The sequence below is a fragment of the Acyrthosiphon pisum genome, chromosome A2 (assembly GCF_005508785.2).
Source record: "Acyrthosiphon pisum isolate AL4f chromosome A2, pea_aphid_22Mar2018_4r6ur, whole genome shotgun sequence".
NCBI classification, from domain to species: domain Eukaryota; kingdom Metazoa; phylum Arthropoda; class Insecta; order Hemiptera; family Aphididae; genus Acyrthosiphon; species Acyrthosiphon pisum.
Window position 1 is genome coordinate 61,928,492 of NC_042495.1, and position 19,722 is coordinate 61,948,213.

Here is a 19,722-nt window from a genome sequence, read left to right on the forward strand (position 1 = left end):
TACCTATGTAATACATAATCGAAATTTGCATACAAAACATTTACAAGTTACAAGTATTATTGATAATATTATAAATACAAAACACTTAAATAAATGCAATAATATAACAAATATAGCAGTAAAATATATACTTACAATTTATACTATTACAAGTATTTTGTTATTAAAATTTTTTTTGTAAATATTTTTAATGTTTATTATTGAACTGTTTTCTTCAGAGAAACTCTGAGAAAATGAAATTTTGTTTAAATTAAATGTAATTTAATGTTGTAATCACCTATAAAATTACTATCAATGTAATTATAAAATAATAACATTCGATTCTTCATATTTCATAATGAACTATTAAGAGGACATGATACCCGCATGTGTTGTCTCCGTCTTACAAGTGCGTAACATAGCAAATTATACGCAAAGCAGAACACGTGTAGCTCCGTTGGTTTAAAAATTAGAGTAAATTGACCTCTTATAAAATCTAAAGGTAAGATTATTATCTAGACAACCTCGTGAGCTTTTTATTATATTTTAATTTTAAAGCTAGCTATGAGTATTTTAAAATTATAAATTGTTTGTACATTTTAAAGTACTCATTACTCGCTTAAAAATTAAAATATAATAAAAAACTTACGAGGTTGTCTAGATAATATCTTACCTTTAGATTTTATAAGAGGTCAATTTACTCTAATTTTTAAATTAACGGAGCTACATGTGTTTTTCTGAACGTAAAATTTGCTATGTTATGCACTTGTAAGACGGAGACAACACATGCGTGTATTACGTCCTCTTAAAGTGTTTTGAAATAATTAGATTTGTATTGCGTTTCGTCTATACATGTGTACCTATATATAATAAGTAATAAGTAATAACTAATGAAGTAACTACGACTGTACACACCAATTATTGTTGTACTTCAACACTGTTTTCTTACTTTTGATATTGTTTTACAGTTCATATATTATTTTAGTTTTTTCAATTGTTTAGTTAATAACACACAGGTAATTACTATCGATAAAAATATAATTTAAGAATAAAAAAAAGCATTTTTTTCATTATTTAACAGATAGGAAGGTAAGTGAAATAAAAAACGCGTTAGTTGTCGTTACATGTTACTGTTTGAATAAATATACATTATAAATTATAATGTATAGTATATTATTCTTTATTATAAAACGAAGGTACATTTATAATATAACATATGTGTGTATTGTAATTTAGAACAAATTGAGTCGACAAAAAAAAAATAATTATATGCCTGCTTGAATAGTGATACCAATGTAATATCAGACTGTTTTGAAAAAAGAAACCAGACAATTAGGTATTCATTAAAATATCATTCTAAGGTGTTTCAGTTCTTGTCTGCGCGCGAAGGTCGTAAATCAGACTCTTCTGACAGCCTGACACCACCATCGTCCATCGATCAACACATGTATAATATATAATTATGTATAGAAAAAAAAAATTATAAAATGTGATCCTCTCAAATCACGATCGACCACATACTCGTAGACACAGTTATAATAATTATTATAATATATTATAATAGGTACAACGCACAGTATTTCGGATTCGGACAATGCGGTGTGACATTCGAATCGAATATAACATAATTATTAATTACGTTGGAAATATAATATTATATTGTGTTTACAATTTCACATATTATTATAGGTATTGCATTGTATTTTATAAAACTATAATTACATCGATAATTAAACTATAAAAACGTGATAAAGTAAATATTACAACTTAGAAGAATAACGCAATCTATTTCAACGATTATTATTGTTAATTACTTTTCACAAAAATATTTTGTGATCAAATCTAAAAAATATATATAATACACCTAATTAAATAAATAAGTAACGACATAACAATAAATAATAGCATTAATATAGGTACTAAATAATGTTGTCAATTAAATAATTAGTAATAGTTCGTTAAAATGAAAATCCAAAAGGACCATCATATAAACTCTGCACCAGCTAAAACAAATACATAGGTACGTAAAATATTGTTTAAAAAAGTTATTTACGTTTGTATAGTGAACGGCAAAACTGGCCATACGAGGCAATAACGTTTTCAAAATCATTAATTTAATATTTCTTGAATTCTTGATTATTAGCTTTCTTAAACATGTTTCATTTTTTTTAAATACAAAGCACTTCATTAATATTAAGTACTTCACGAAACATATTAGGTACAATACCAGCTTTACAAACATATTAATTGTTTGTATACACTATGCATAACCTAATGTATGAGATTTGTACTTTGGCAATAAGAAGAATGGATTGTAAAATATTATGTAATATCAACGGCACATCACGATTGTCATGTTACCTACACCTTTTTGTTTGCGGTTACTCCGTTGTTCCTTGTGTACCTGCCTACTATATTTTGGTTTACCCATGGTAATCTATTGTTTCCTTCCTCCGAAAATTGTTGGGGAAATTGTTTTGTGCTTGACAACGGTTTGTTGTATGGCTACGCCTAAGTGCCTTTAACTACCTATGTATAGGTACAATTCATAAACATTGGACACAAAACCGGTGTAAGATGTGTTCGGTCGGAACAACAAACATAAACTCTACGACCATAGCGACACAGTTAAGTGGTTAGCCTTCCTTCGACATCCACGATCCACCGAATACGGTAAAAAAACTTTCAGTCTGTTCAACCGACGTCGACTTTACAACGTAATAATCTTCCGGTAGTTAGGCAAAAGATATCATATACATTTATTATGTGGTAAATATATGTATATATATGTTTACCACGCGTTCAAAAGATCCAGCGAAAATAAAATAAATAGACACAGTAGTATATACTGGTAAGGTATATGTGTGTGGTAAGGGTGTGAAGTGGGCCATTTTCGTCGCGGACGAAGGCTGAAACTCGCGTTCAAGACTGAAATTGCCATCCCACACGAGCCACACGTATTATTTTTTGTCATGTCTCTGCCACCTCCGAAGACGCCTCTATCGACGTCCCACCACGGTAATCCGCGAGTTTTCATACCTATCCACAATATTAAAATTCACCTGTAAACTGTCTCGTAAAACAGCACTGCAGTAGTAGCTCAGTATAGTATAATTATCAGTAACACACTAGCTATATTATATTATAATATTAGGTATGTCGGACAAACTATATCGATACTTGTTCGTGCGTATTGATTTTATTAGGACACGCAGTAGCGTGAGATTTCCATTTCTCCACCCGGTGATCGAAAAATAAAACATTTACCGTAGAATGGAAAATCTAACTCTCGAGGCAGGAATAAAAAAATGTGTAAGCCGTAGTGTAACCTATCCTGGTGAATACAAAATAAAAGATCATTGCTCCAGCACAGGCGCAATTCGCTGGGGAGGGGACTAAGGGACCTTAGCCCCCTTAAAAAATATACAGTTTTTTAGTCGTTTAGCATAGAAACCTCCCCCCTCACGTTGATGGTAAAAATGCCCCCACTGAAATTCTAATGGATTTCTGCCCATGTGCTCCAGCTAGTGTACCCTGCACCGTGTATCGCGCGTGCGCATTATAAGCAACGGGGTCGCCCTCGCACTGCAGCGGACGACGACGGTGACGACGTATGCATAACGCGTATTACCTACACACACACACATATTGGCGAACGCGAATTTATCGAGCCGTACACATTAATATTAATTAATAATAATCGTCGAACGCCCTACATATTATTATGTGCGGAGTGGCGGCGGCGGCGGACGTTCGCGTCGGACCGGTTTTCACCGTGACCTTATAACAAACGACGCGCGCGGGTAGAGGCCGCCGCCACCGCCGCCGAAGATATCAGGTGCCGCCGCCGCTCGATGATAATACTCGCTGGCGTGACGACGGTCCAGTCGTATCGCAGATTCCGTTACGGCGCCGACCACGACGTGTTGTTCGTATTGTGACGTGCGTGTGCTTGTGTGCTCGTCGTGCGTGTTCTCGCGTGTGCGTGGTTCGTGCGCGTTTAAGGAAAAAAGACGCATCCCCCGTCGTCATGATCGCGGCTGCGGCCGCCGCGGCGGCTGCGCACTGTTGCGACGGCGAAGAACTGCGCGTTCCCGGTTCGCCGCAACCGTACGCGCGCCGAGTTCGCGGATCTTGGCGCGACTATTTGGAACCACCGGACGACGGCGTCGATATCGTCAGCGATCCGTACGTCTGCGACGACTCGTACGACTCGTACGACGACGACGACGACGATGACGTAGACGAAGAGGAGGAAGACTCTTACGACGATTCGTACGATGACGACGAAGAAGAGGACGGAGACGAAGACTGTTCATGCTGTTCGCTGTGTTCCTCGGGCAGCGGTCGTCGCCGCGAACGGGACACGCCGCCTACGTCGTTCCGATCCTCCTCGTCGTCGTCCTCGTCGTCGTCCGCCGGTTCGTCCGCGGCTGCTAAAGCTGCAGCCAATATTTCGTCTTCGGCGCCGCCGCCGCCGCAGCCACCGACGCATAGGCACCTGTCGCCAGTTTTCGAACCATCCATGCGTGGTTCGTGCAGGTGCATACGGTGCCAAAAGCGCCGTTACTCGTTGGACTTTTTCAAGAGCTCCGACTTCAGGCGAGGTATACCGTCTCCCAACGTGTACATGATCGACGAGCGGTCGTGCAAAATGGTCCACGATTACATTCACGGTAACCAAACCATTATATTATGAGATAATATTATTTAGTTAGGTTACCAGTTACCTGTTTTTTTCCTTTTCTTATGGACTTGTACAATTTATATTACGAATCCCTTCCGTTACCTAGTATTTTCATGAACATTTTCAATCAAATTTGATTTTAATTAGCGAGATAAACAAAGAGAAAATATATTATTACTAATGGGTAAACCTTAGTGGGTAGGTACTTAAACATATTTTGTTGAATATTATATAGCAGTATGATTATTATTGCGTGACATGGACCATTTGTAACGGTCACCGTCCGAACCCGTACCTTAAATCCAACATACTGAATATAATATGTCAGTTGAGTGTTAGCGAGGTTATAACTATAAATAAAAAGTGTATGTAGACGTAGTCAATATTACATCCATATGGCAACACAATTTTGTTCAAACGTCAACAGTATTCATTTTAGATTTTTTAACATGAAATATCGTCGCACTGCAGCCACAACTCTTTAAGAACTCGCGAGAGACGGCGCAAAAAAAGAGTTTTATTGAGAATAATTATTGTTTGTGATTAGACGGCGTGAAATGGACGCGAAGAAAACAGTTGGTGCCTGGTGGCCGCCACCGCTTTTGTCCTTTGAAAATGACCAGAGGAAAATATTGCAAGACCGCTCGCGATTGACGTAAACTATATGAATTGTGTGATCGCCTTTACCATGGTATAAATTTGGCGATCATCGTGGTATTTTCCGTCGTCGGTCAATGTTTAGGACAACGTTGTCGTCGGAAAAGATTAATTTTAAAAATAGAAGTTTAACCCTGTTAGTCCTGTTTTATTTTAATACATAATACTGCGTCAGTCGATTTAAAAAGGTAGATATAGTTATGTACTATGTTAAATAAAATATAGTTTTAAAAATGTATTATTTAAACATAAAAAGATCGGAACGTACTTAAATAGTATATTGTATGGCAAGGGCGGGAAGTCGTGGGCGCCCAAGACTGAAATTTCCTTCCTGCACGAGCCACACATACTATTTTTTGTTACGCCTCTGTGTTCATCGATGACGGCAAATCTATTGTAAGGATCTATGCAGCAACCAGACTATTCTACGAATCAATATTTCATGAAAAAAGCGATTTGGTTTTATTTATTTTAAGCGTCATGCATGGTTATAATATATGAATATAGGATGTACTTAACCAAATGTTATGTTATATAAGAACCATGATATAGATTTCAGTATAAATAATAACTAATACCTATATTAAAATAAAATAAGAATACAAATGTAATCACAACAGCCAGATTATTCTACGAAAACGATTTCATGAAGGAAAAATGTTTACGCGTCATGCAAGGAAGTTATAACACGAATATAAGATGTAACCAAAAGTTTATGTTATGTAATGTTATGTATAGATTTTTAGTGTCTGGGTGTGCAGGGGATGCGCGTGATATACGCGTCCAGCACTTATGTGGATTTCCACTTCACCACCCGGCACTATGATGGGTATTCTCACTTCACTGAAAAAAGTCGCTTTCCACGCTTCAACCGTCATCGAAAACTAAACTTTCGTACATGGGTGACAAAAAAATCATTTTACGTACGTAAAAAATTCACATATGCCGTAACATCGATCGTTAAAGTAAAAATCACTACAATTACTAATGTTAAAATGACCATCGAACAATTTATTACAGGCCCCACTAATTACAGGATGTAATATTACTGCACTATAGCGGTTTGGCATAATATAACAATTCTATCAGTTAAATCAGTTAAATTATTATAATTTATCGTTGTCAATCGCGCTTACACCTGTAACTGCGATATTAATACAATTAAATTATATTAAACAAAAAAATAAACCACTCCAAAACGCACAATCATATTGGTTGAAGTTCTTGGTAATTTTGTCTTGGTCTACTTATAACAAAGGACTCCATAAATATGGTTTCAAACATCTCGTGTCTTTTTTATTAAATTCGATAGCGACGTTGTAGTATATAATAATATTATCGTATAGTATTAACTATTGTTATTTATTATTGGTATATAGGATGCGTTTAGATAACGTGAATCGTTTTTATAATTATTTTCAATGTATATTATATTAGGTAAATATACATTGGTACCTAATCAGTAATCACGCGTGTACGGTGTACCACATACCCACTGTTATATATTTTCACAAAGTATATTAACGTCATTTGGTTCTTCTTTAATATGTCCAAAGATATACGCATAGTACATACTAAATACTAGACACGAGTTTGCCTTAAATTACAACGAGTTTCTGTTTGGTGGACATTGTGAGGTTGTTTTTTTACTCTTAAATTTCCACAGTATTCGTTTAGGTACCTACCATAGTTTCGCCGTAGATACTTATGTTCTTATACAACGGTCCGTTTTTAACGAGTTTCATTATTATTACTTTTATGGCTCGTTTTACACGGTATTTTACGTATTATGTTATTTACTTTTCAAACGATTGAATTCTAAGCGTAAAACATAAAAACAATAAAATATTACATAAAAAAAAAAATGTTAATTGGTTTCTACTTTATTAAACAGGAGCGTTATTTGTAATAATATTATATGCTCCAAAAACATAGAAAAACATTTAGGGCCAGTATTACCATCTCCCGTTAAATTTAACCGACTCCTAACCGGCCGAATGCGGCCGGTAATAAAATCTGTTATCAGTCGGTTAAGCGTAATCGAAGCATACCGATGATTGTAATACTGGCCCTTAAACTATGATAATTTTGTGTTTATTTTGTTTACACTTTTATACGGATGATTTTATTACTTCTAAAAATAAAATGGTATAGGTAGCCACAGTGGGAATGTAAAAATGCGTAATTCTTTGCAAACTTTCGTTGTTATAACTTTCAACTATAAATGTTGCGGAATAGTATTTCATAACAGTATTCAAATTAAAAATTTTGTTACATTGAGTTCAAATAAAATTTACCTTTGGTTTATTTTTATTTTATGGTTTTTCAGCCAAACTGCTTTGAAGGTCTGTTGTATTTAATGGTGTATGCCATACGTAAACATATTCGTCTCAAGGGTTTGAGTGAGTGTTGTAAATCCTATAATGTTTTATTATGCTAATAAGTTTAATTTTAAACTAGTTTTATCTTGTAATACATGCCGTGACCGTAATTATTAAGAGAAAAAAACGGAAAGCAATTAGGGCCCCGAGGGTAATTGAGGGTTAATTTAACTCGGTTTCCTTGCTTCTGTTTTGTATTTAACCTGAAATAAGAAGTCTTTGTCTACAAGTTAAAAATAAAAATTGAAAACGAATTAGCGTGTGTGTGTGTTTTGAGAAAAAATAACGTTTCGCCAATAAGTAAAAATTGATAAAAAAAAAAATAATAATAATAGTAAAAATAATAAAAAAAAGTATATAATATTATAACCATATTATAATGTTCAATTGTTTACCATGCAGCGTAAAAGTGAACCATCGGAGGTCTAGAATTTTAGGTCACGGAATTTGGATTTTAAAATGCTAATAAGTTTGAATTGGTATGTTCTAAATTTGTGTCGACTAGCTAATATTATGTTTCAAAATATTATTGCTATCGGGTTACGTATGTTACATTGGTCATTGGCACGTCACCTCCTCCGCGTAACCATAGACTAAAATATATACACACTGCAGCATAACTACTTTGTATATTTTTTAATCTCTAAGCTCATGAAACGGTTTAACTCTTTTAAAGCGCTTTCCGTTTAAACGCTCGCTCGCATATTATCATTACAACGACGACAATCGGTTAATGTCGTATTTATGTACACAACGGGCCGGGTTGTGGGGTGAGGAGACCATTTATACACTATGCACATATATATGCACATAATATAATAATATACACTGCCGCTGTAATTATAAATAGAGATTTAACCCGAGTCGTGAATCGGTTATTAGCATAATAATAACAATAAATAATACGAAGGAGGAAAGAAAAATATGTATTATATATTATTAACGGGTCGGGTAAAACGGAGACGGCGCGCGGATGGCTTGTAATAATAATAATAATGAGATGAGACGAGACGAGTGCAGTAGCCACGGTGAGCACGCACAATGGGTACGTGTGTGTCTGTGTGTAAATTATGCAAGTATCAGGGAGAACATGCGAATTTATTACTATAACGTCCGTCAACCGGTTCTGCGCGAAGGGCCGGACCGGATGATCTGATTTAAACCGCGTCTGTTTGCTCGCAGCGCAAAATTGTAGCCTGCGTGTCCGCGCTCGGGCATGATAATAATATTATATTATCGTCGTCGCCATCGCCGTTACCGTGTGAAACGGAACCTTTTCGTCTTTTTCCGCGATATTTGAAACGCGACAAACTCCGGTGCGATGGTGCACTAGGAAAAATCACCCGGAAACAACAACCTGCACGCGTCGACTACAGGTTGTCGGATATTATAATATAGGTATCGACGATGACTGTATTATAATAATTGTTTGTTGTATTATTCAATTATTATTGTTGTTGTTATTATTATTATATTATTTGGGCGTATAATAGTAACAGTAAATATTATTGTGACGCAAACGTCGAAAACTCGAACACGTCGTGTCTCAAATCTCAATAGCGGTCCTATTGTTTTGAGCAATTAGCAATTGTCTTTTACAATATACTTTCATTGTTGACTTTGTATTTTACAAATTTTACGTACTAGGAATGATGATGGATTTCCTAATATGTATATACTATCAATTGCGTACAAATTATGTCTCAGTACCTACTCGCTTTTAAACAAAACGATTTTGGTTTCCCATATGATATAAAATTGTGTACACATACTATAATTGTATGCATAAACATTTTTATTTTTGAACGATGCTTCTACACCTATTATAATATACAATATACGTGCGCTTAAGCGTTCAGCAATATTTGATTCGTAAGGTATATAATACGACTATAAGTTCTTTTCTCGCGATATCTACCTACGTTATACTATTATACAGGGTGGATTCACCAACCGTACTAACCCCCATTGTTTTTAAAATTCTGACTTTTTAAATTTTAAACATTCAAGAAAGTACCTACGCTTAAATTGTATGAATCCTCAGGGTTTTTATGTAATTTATAGAGTTTTCAGTGGTAATATAAACTTTTATTTTCAAATGAAAATCAACATTATTTTTTAAAAATTGTTTAAATATGTTGATGTACCTATATCAAAATTCGAACGAGTTGTTTCTTAGTTTTTAAGCTTTAAATACTAAAATATTGGTATATGATAGTAGGTCTATATGACTAGATATATGGCCATACGGAGGCTATAATGATTTTAAAATTATAGTAATTAATAATAATTTATTGCAAAAATTATCCCGAGTACCTACAATAAGAATTAGAGTAAAAATTAACCACATACCTACATGTAAGTACCTACATCTATTTTTTATTTTATGTAGAACCATTACCTATTAAATTACTATTGAGTACTCTATATATAATATACTATTAAATAGTATTACATTTTTTAAACTATAAGGATAAACAAATTTTGTTTATCCTTATAGTTTAATAATGCAGAAACTAATAGTTAGAATTTCGATTTACACGAGACCAAATTTTAAAATAAATCACCCGATTAACAAATTGACAATAAAGAGAGTGGTTCTCATTTATAAATAATAAATCTGTAGGGTATGGTGCAAAATATCTAAGTACCTATTTAAAAATATGTTCTTTGAGACACTTCTTTCAGTATAATTTAAAATTTCAAAAATTAAAATTTGAATAAATGCCGCCTTATTGGTATTGAAGGATCAAAGTGGCATAGCTTACTTGTTGAATCACCCTATATAATAATTATGTAGTAGTTATGTCTTTATAAGCACCACCCGTCTGTTGTTAGTTGTTAATTGTTTATATTACACGCGTCACGATAAACATAGAAGAAAGTAAACATTTACAAATATTTATTCATTTAGAGCAGAGCATTTGTCTAAATTTAATCGTACGTATTGTATTTTATCCCATGGTCCTAAATATGATGGCTATAAATTATAATACAGAATATGCACTATAAAAAACCGTGTAAAATATCGGTGGATATGAGTATGATATTTTATTATTCTTGAACACAATATTATGCATAAAATTGTACGCATGATTACACATTTTAATGGAAAAAAATATAAAAAATATATTATTAATATTATTATAATAATAGAATATTTTGTTATCCAATCTGACGTTAAGTGACGTGCCGTTATAACGATATCCGTCATTTTCGTGACGTGCGAGTTGTATTTAAGTTGTCGTTCTATTTCCCCAGATTTGAGTGAATATAAAATTATAATAATTTTTTTTCTATAAACGCGTTTAATGTTTATTATATATTTTTATTCTATTTATTCGAATTCCGACTATTGTGTATTTATGTATAAGTTAATATTATTAAATTTGTTGTAATATCATGATATTAGTTGTTAGTACTTCAATACATAGGTACACAATATTCATCAACATTTTTTATGCAATTCATCTGTAGATTTGATTTAAGTTTTAATCGTCTGATTGTAGATATTTCAAATTGAAACTTGAATTCTTGCAGTTGATGGTTCATTTGTTTCACGCGTTTAAGCTATTATGATTGTTTATAGTTTTTGTATTTTAGACGATCTTAGCTGATATCATGATTTTAAAATGTTATGACTTATGATAATAATGTACAACCACAATTCAAGCCCGGAGTGCTTATTTTAGTATTTTTCCCCACTTAGCATACCCGCGCTGCGTATATGGCTATCATCTGAATTCTGAGTGTGAATCATAATACGGAATGAGATAGACCTCGAGTTTCGCGTAGGTATAAATCAATATACCTACCTATGGAGTGAGAAAATAAACGATGTTTGCAAAATTAGAATCGACGACGGTTTGTATTTTAAAATTTTAGACGTAAATTATTGCTCTTTCAAATTTTAATTAGGTATCTGTAATAACTTGTATAAATACAACATAATATTACATATTATAATTTCATTTGTTCGTATACGTTTTGAAATATAGTTTAAGGATGTAGCTTCCGAAATACGCACACGCAATTTAAATTGCCTTCTTCCTACGTAGGCAATCATAGCATGCATAGTCTCTGCAAAAAAAAACATTGTCTCTGTGGTGAGTACGGAGGGAGAGAAAGGTCAATTGGCTATAATAATAGTCGCGACCTGTACTAATGCAGTACGCGCAGGGGGGGGACCTTGATTTCCTCCGATTCTCGTTCGTTTGTTCGTGGGTCTAAGCAATTTTTTTCGACTGCTCCTTCCTTCCGCCGCGACCTCCATATAGTAATATGTAATGATACGTCTGTCTGCCGTTTTTGACCCAGTATTCGGCGCAGCTCCACTTTGCGTGGGGTGTGGTCTGCTGCACTCGCGCGTATAATATTATAGTGTTCTCGAAAATGTGCGTATGTACTTGTACGTTATACTTATATTGTGCTTGCACTTTGTACATGCACAAGGCGTATACCTACACACGTGCGTTCTTTATACTACGACACTGTTATTACTTATTGCCTTACTATAATAAACTGTAAGAGTCGATATTGATGCATTCGAATCTCCCGCCCTGCATTGGCGTCATTTATAGGACGCAAAGACCATCTAAATTTGTACGACCGTAATTTTTTTTTTAAATGCCTGTACCTTGATACCTCGTCGATATCCTATGGTCATCATTTATCAATACATAAGACTCATATTATTTTTAAAAACTACGTATATACCTACCTAAATTCGACTACTTATATTATTTATAATTCTGTAGGTGCTTAATTTTTAAACAGATTAAATGTTATAATATTATGTAAATTACCTAACAGTGAACTGTGAGTATAAAATAAAATTATTTTTATTTTTATTACCTATGCATATATATCTAAGTAGATAGAAAAAAATCTAGTACCTATTTAAATCTATAGTCAAACAGAAACACGTAAAAATAATATAGTTCACAACTCCACCGTATGCGGATATACAATGTCCAAATGACACTTCAAGTTCCATTTTGTGGAGTTAAGGCCGATAATAATAATATGATGGTATGTTAGTAATTTCACTCCGATATGTATATAATTTACTATATTATGCGACTATAATATATTATACTGTATGAACGATCGCTACCCTGGATACTATAGAATAAAATCGAACGCCTTTATAAGTTCGCCTATATAATTCAAAATATGTATCTTACGTTAAGATCAAACGACATACATATCTATCATATTCTATAGGCTATAATATATACATCATTGAGTTTTCGTTTTAAAAAATCCGTTACGCGTGCAAATCGGACGATAGTTTTAATTATTATTATTATATACCTACCATTATAATATAATGTTATGTATAAACTTTAGTATAATCACTAATAAGTAATAACTAATAATTATCGTCATTAAATTTTATTTGTGAGCATAGAGAATTTATAAACCTAGCTGTACACGATTAGGTAGGTTATACATCTAAAATATAAATGACGTGTTAGATATGTTCATTAGGCTATTTTTTTAGCCGCTGAAAACCCTACGCGCACCTGATGTGAACGCAATTATACACGCGCGGTTATTTTTACAATAATTAACAGAATATTGGCGTTTAGTTTTTTATACAGTAATAAAAGTTATTTTTATAACATTATCGCCATTACACTACGAGAACACGTTTGAAACAGTTAAAATAAAGATATTAATGTTCCGTTTCTCTGTGTGCACAACGACTTTGGAAGATTTCCTCTAAAGTTGTTGTCGCCTCGTACGAATACGCTTATGCATACATTATGTACATAATATAACATATTATGACGTATAACAGAGGCCAACAAACTCTTAAACTAGATTGCGCAAGGCTATAGCGTTGTTTCCATACGAATCACGCTTATATTTGTGTGCAAGTGTGTTATGATAATAATCAACGGCACGACTTTTATTATAAAAATATCTAATAAGCCATTTGGCTGAGATCGTGGTATGTTGCTATGTGGAAACGAACAACGTCCATTCGTCTTAATAATAATAATATAATAATACATTCGGATTTGGCCCAAAACATTCGAATTATTCGGCGGCGGGTCTGCACTCTGCAACAGTGTGTCATTCGGTCAATTGATTTGTGTTATTCCCCTTGAATGTTGACGGCAATCCGCCTGCATCATTGATCATCTATAATGACAGGCGAACAATCCTTTCAAAATAAGTTCGTCTTACGAACTACGCCACTACGGTCACGATCTATTATAATTGTCGGGAGACGTATGAAGAGAAAGGCCCTCCGTACTACAATACGTATTGGGTATAATAAATATTATATACATATGTATAATATACGTCATACGTAGAAGTCTCATCGTGACTCAGACGATGCTAATATTCATCAGACGATCATGTATTGTCTATAAACAATACTCATAATTCGTACACTTCGTCCCATATAATACATATTACCTATACATCGACATGTTTTTTAATGTTAATTATAGATAGCCATCTGAAGTGATCCGGTGTTTGGATGAAAAAAATATAAACACAACACGGTATCGGTAATGAATTATGTTTTTTTTTTAACGCGTGCACATGCAGCTATTATAAAATTACGTGTTACAGGTTGGTTCGGCTCAGTATAGTATCTCAATTTATTCAATTCTAATATGACATTCACGAGTGTGTATTTTAAGAAAATTTCAGTTTCACTATAGCTGTTTGCCAATAAATATTATTTATAAAAAAAAATAATTGCATAACACAGTTATGTAGAAAATAATTTACAGTAATTTGTTAATAGATAAAAAATACTAGTAGGCTCATTGCTCATTTCTCGCAAACGAAACGTAAGGACGTATACCGTTGGCTGTAGTCAATTTGCACCAAAATTGACCAAATATATACAACATGTGTAATTTGCACCATCCTCTGGTAGTAAGAAATAGAAATTGTAATTTGCACCAAAATTAAAATCGATTATTTTTTCGATAGTATCTCAATAGTACCAACTTACAAGTTGTAAGTTTATATAAAATTGTATTAATATGAATATCAAAAAAGATGGCCAGTTAAAATAATTATATGTAAAATTAAAAAAAACAAATGTACACATTATAGATTTCAATAAAAGTGTCTACAATCCTAATATAACTTTAGTATAGTTTTTATTTATAAAATAGCTGAGCTTATACACATACTGTTGTAATTTTTTATAAAATCGTATTATTATGAATACAAAAAAAAATTAGCCAATTAAAGTAATTTACATATAATTAGTTATATAAACTTACAACAATATGTGTATACGCTCAGCTATTTTATAAATAAAAACTAAGCTAAATTTATATTAGGATATAGAAACTTGTAAGTTATAGTATTGAGATACTATTGATAAAATAATCGATTTTAATTTTGGTGCAAATTACAATTCCTATTTTGGACTACCTGAGGGTGGTGCAAATTACATACCCTTATTTTGGTGGAAATTACAAATACTACTTTCGACTATCTGCAGTGGTGCAAATTACATATCTTTAATTTGGTGCAAATTACAAATTCCCATACCGTTAAGACCCAAATTTAAACATAATTTGGCCCGAAAAATAACCTAAATGAGTCCAAAAAATAATACCTAATTAAGTCCGGAATAATTTTAAAAAAAAACTGTCCTTCCAATTTTACCTATTATTAAGACTATCAGAACAAACTATAATAGTTATTAGAGTGTCAAATGCTAAAAAATTAAATACATGTAATTTTCATTTTATTGCAAATCAATTTTATTATTCATTATTATTATTTTTATTATGTATTATTATTGTAGTCAAATGTCGCTCTACCAATTACCGGGGATCGAATATATACTACTGATTTATATTTGTATGATAATAGTCATTTCATCTACGTCCTACGCTGTAATTATTTCATATTATTATCGTTGAATATCATAATAAATTATGTGGATAAATAATAGAAAAATCCAATATAAACCAGCTGTTTCTTCGAGCTCAATTAGGCGTATTATCGGACGAAATTCAGCCATAAATATAATTCCCAAGTCAGGGACTGAAATAATGTTTAACTCCCAAACGGTAATTACGCCTATTCAACATTTCAACTTATTGATTTACACCATATTAATAATGCCAACATTTGTACGTAATTTTTAAGTAAAACCACCACTACGTCTGTGAGCATGTAAAATGCATACATATACATATCTACTAATATACTAACACAACTGCACAAGCACAATCATAATTATTAGTAGACGTGCCGACATGCAGTGTATCATAATATCATCAGCTGTACAGAATACTTCCTTGACCTGTTTATTATTCACCATACGATTGATTAGTAGTCAGTGACTTACCCTGTAGCGAACTATTAGGATATCATTCCGTTGTATATTGTGCCACTGCCCACTGGTCCTTACATTTTTCATATTTAATATATTGTATATTGTACACGCGGTGATTCATCAAATACGCCCATCCCCCTTTATCTTTTAATAACATATTCATTTAAATTCTGATTTTTTTGGAATTTTTAGGTATACTTGAATACCCGATTCGATACTGGCAGATTAAATACTTAGATTTTTTTTATACCATTTAAGGAGTAATGTAGAGCGATACAAACTTTTTTTTCTTCAAATAATTACCGTTATTTTTTCTCTGCAATTTGTTAAGAACATGACATTTCCTCAAAAATGTTAATGCATTTAAATTTAATTTGAATGAATAGTATTTGAGTTATTACTTACAAGTAAAAAAAAAACCAATACAAATGACGATAATGAGTTAGAAGTGGTGGGTGGCGAAGTTGTCGAACAGAGCGGGGGGAGGTAATTTAATAAATGTATTACCTGGCTAAAATTATTTTATTAACGTTTTTGGTTATGCTAGTATTAGCTGTAATAACTAATTTGGACTGCAATTATACTTATATTGTTTACAACCGTCTTTAGTTACCTACTAAAGAAGAGAAAATACGTGATCAATTTCAATATGAAACTATTTATGTATGTATAATATATATTATACATATATAGTATATAAGTATATAGTATTTAGTATATACGTATGTTTAGGTAGTACCTATATGGCTATACTTATGCCATATGGTTTAGTAATTATGATATTATTTCAAATTATCCATAACTGGCTGACTGGCTACTTCTTAACTAAACAATGTGGTTTTAATGTTTTGCGTCGTTCACATGTAGGTACATCGTAGTATCGTACAATATACTCTCCTAATCATGGCTGTAAAAGTAATAAAAACTATTGACCACAGTCAATTTTATCTATTATAGTTACTATACCATGTATATAGATTATACACTAATATTCAAATACAATCGATGTATAGTTATTAGTTTATGGTCCAAACCGATATTTCCTAACATAAACTGTTTCTTATATATAGGTGCTCTATTTAGGTGTACATAATAATATATAGGTACTCTTTTCTAGGACATGTTCATTAGACATCTTATTCGATAATACTTATTACCAATATATATGAACTTATTGCAAATACTGAAATACCTACAAGAATATAACGTGGAAAAAAGTTGAATTCGAAAGCTTTTAAAAAGGTCCCGAATTGTTTGATATACCACACACTCGCATGTTATATACTTGTATGTATAACAATAATATTATTTTTTAATGTCAAAGTTATGTCTCAGTATAATCCGTTTCGTGAGTTTCTATATTCATCTCAAATTCTCATAATGTATCGCATTAAAACATAGATATACCTATTACTAATGAGAAGTTGATGAGGAAGCAACATAATTTAAACGAGTAATTTCGTTATTATTATATTTTATAGGTTGTAGAAAATACCAGCAGAATAAATCGTGTTCTTCGGCGATGTAATTTTCGTGCTTCTCGAAACAGCCGTATTCGTTTACTACGCACTATTATAATGTTATTTTTTTCACATTTTTGTACCTACGCCGCACCTTTTTAAATGGTGTTATGATTTTTGTACACATGTGTCGGAACATTCTACACGAATATTTTATAAATCATAAATACAATGGTTTCACGTTTTTGATTATTTTTCTGGTTTTAATGAGCAGTTGTATGGAATATTTCTGCAGCGCCCTGTTTTCTGGGATCAGTTGAAATTATCCAAGTCAAATTAATAATTTTGTGTACTGTGTCATCATTACGAGTTTGCTTAGCAGTTGCTATGGTATTATATAACTATATTATAATAATATATTACTACCAAGCTTATATGCGACTGTAATAAATCGCCGTCGTATACGTCGTATTACACCTATATTTTGTTTAATTGTAGACTTTTTATACATTTTAGACAGTATTTAATATATTTTAATATTTACATTTTATTATAACATCATAATTCAAAGTTAGTCAAGTCTCACTAAAATTTAAGCCAACATATTATACTTTTTTTTCTTTAACTTCAAAATGTTCAAATTCTTTTCTTAAAAATAACATCTTGTTTTTATAATAAGTAGGTGTATTGTATATACCAAAAGAAATAAGTGTTAAAGTGTACGGTAGCACTAAAACGTTAGGTATGAGTATATGAGGACTGAGTATTATTTATGAGTACCAACAACGAATTAACCGAATTACTTTTTTATTTGTAGAAAAATAAATGTGAAACACCTGGGTATGTGAATACATTAAAATTTTTTTGGTAGATTTTTCTAATTTTGAGTTTTTGGACCTATAAGACACTTTAAAAGAGTATGACATTTGTAAATCACCAATCTATACAATTATGCAAATTTTAATGCATATTTATTTTACAACATATAATATTTTTGTTGTCACTTGACAGTTGATCGTACATCGAAAATACATTGTTTAAATAGGTAAAGTAAATATATAAATATTCGAAACCGTACTCTGGTAATTTACGAAATTCGTTTTATAACTTATGTATTTGTGGTCGTATTCAGAAGGATGGGTGGGGGATAACCAAGCCCATTCTCAGTTTTTTTTAGCATACCTACATATTCAACATCCAAAAAATAAGAATATATTTTTTTTCTGTCATATAACATCTCCACGTTATCTTCATCCCTTCCTATTAGGTACCTATAAAAAATCATGCTTGATACGTGGCTTGCGTATATAATTCATTCGTATACTCTGCACATTATAAGTAAATGTTGTATGCAGTATGCCTACTCCCATACATATATTTATACTTGTACAGGGTGATTCTCTGAACATTGAAACTCATAATCATAGGCAACATTCATTAAAATTATTTTTCCTACTCAAAGATTTTTTAACGCTATACATTTTTGATTAAAAAAAATTAATTAAGTACTCACAGTTGTAATTTTTTCAGTTTTTTAATTTTTCTTTTAAAGACAATCAATATTTTTTATGAAAATATAAACGTAAATAAAAATATTGAACTTACAGTTTTTTTATTTATAAGAATTAAGAATATACATTTTAATTGTTTATAAGATATTATGTGAAATAGGAAACACTCTAATCTTTAAATAGGTACCTATAATACCTACTTGTAAATAGAAAAAGCCATGCACCTACCTACGCATAATTTAACTTCGATAGGTATTTGTTTTTTATGTACTAACATTTTCATAAAAGTATTTTGCTTATGCATGCGGAAATAAGGTTTCGTGATGAGTTATCGTAAAAAAATGATCAACCTAAAAAATCATAATTTTGTATAAAAAAAAAATAATTTCACGATTAAACCTCTAGTGTTATACATTTAGGTAAGTACTTCAAACTCTGGAAAATCCTTTTTTTCACACTTATCGAGTTATTGACGAGTGTTTACTGTTAAAGAATCACTCTGTATAATATGTGTGCGAGTGTATCACACGAATTCTGAGCACAGGCGTATTGTGTTACGCGCTATGCCGAATGACGCGACACATTCCGCCGCCGCCGTGTTCTTACTGCAGCGATCGCAGTTACGACGATATATAGTGGACGATAACGACTGGCGTACCCAACAACAGTTCGTACTTAGGCAGTTAGGCACACATAATTATTGCAGAATACGATA

The 19,722-nt window shown here is 32.3% G+C and overlaps 1 protein-coding gene across 1 annotated transcript in view; it reads left to right on the plus strand.

The window, feature by feature from the left end:
• Positions 1-709: 709 nt before the first annotated feature.
• Positions 710-19,722, plus strand: part of LOC100573600 — a 50,301-nt gene continuing 31,288 nt past the window's right edge. Inside the window, exon 1 of the mRNA XM_008183117.3 lies at positions 710-4,655. Within this exon, the coding sequence (XP_008181339.1) occupies positions 4,010-4,655 (646 nt within the window). The 5' untranslated portion in view covers positions 710-4,009. The remainder of the gene's footprint in view (positions 4,656-19,722) is intronic.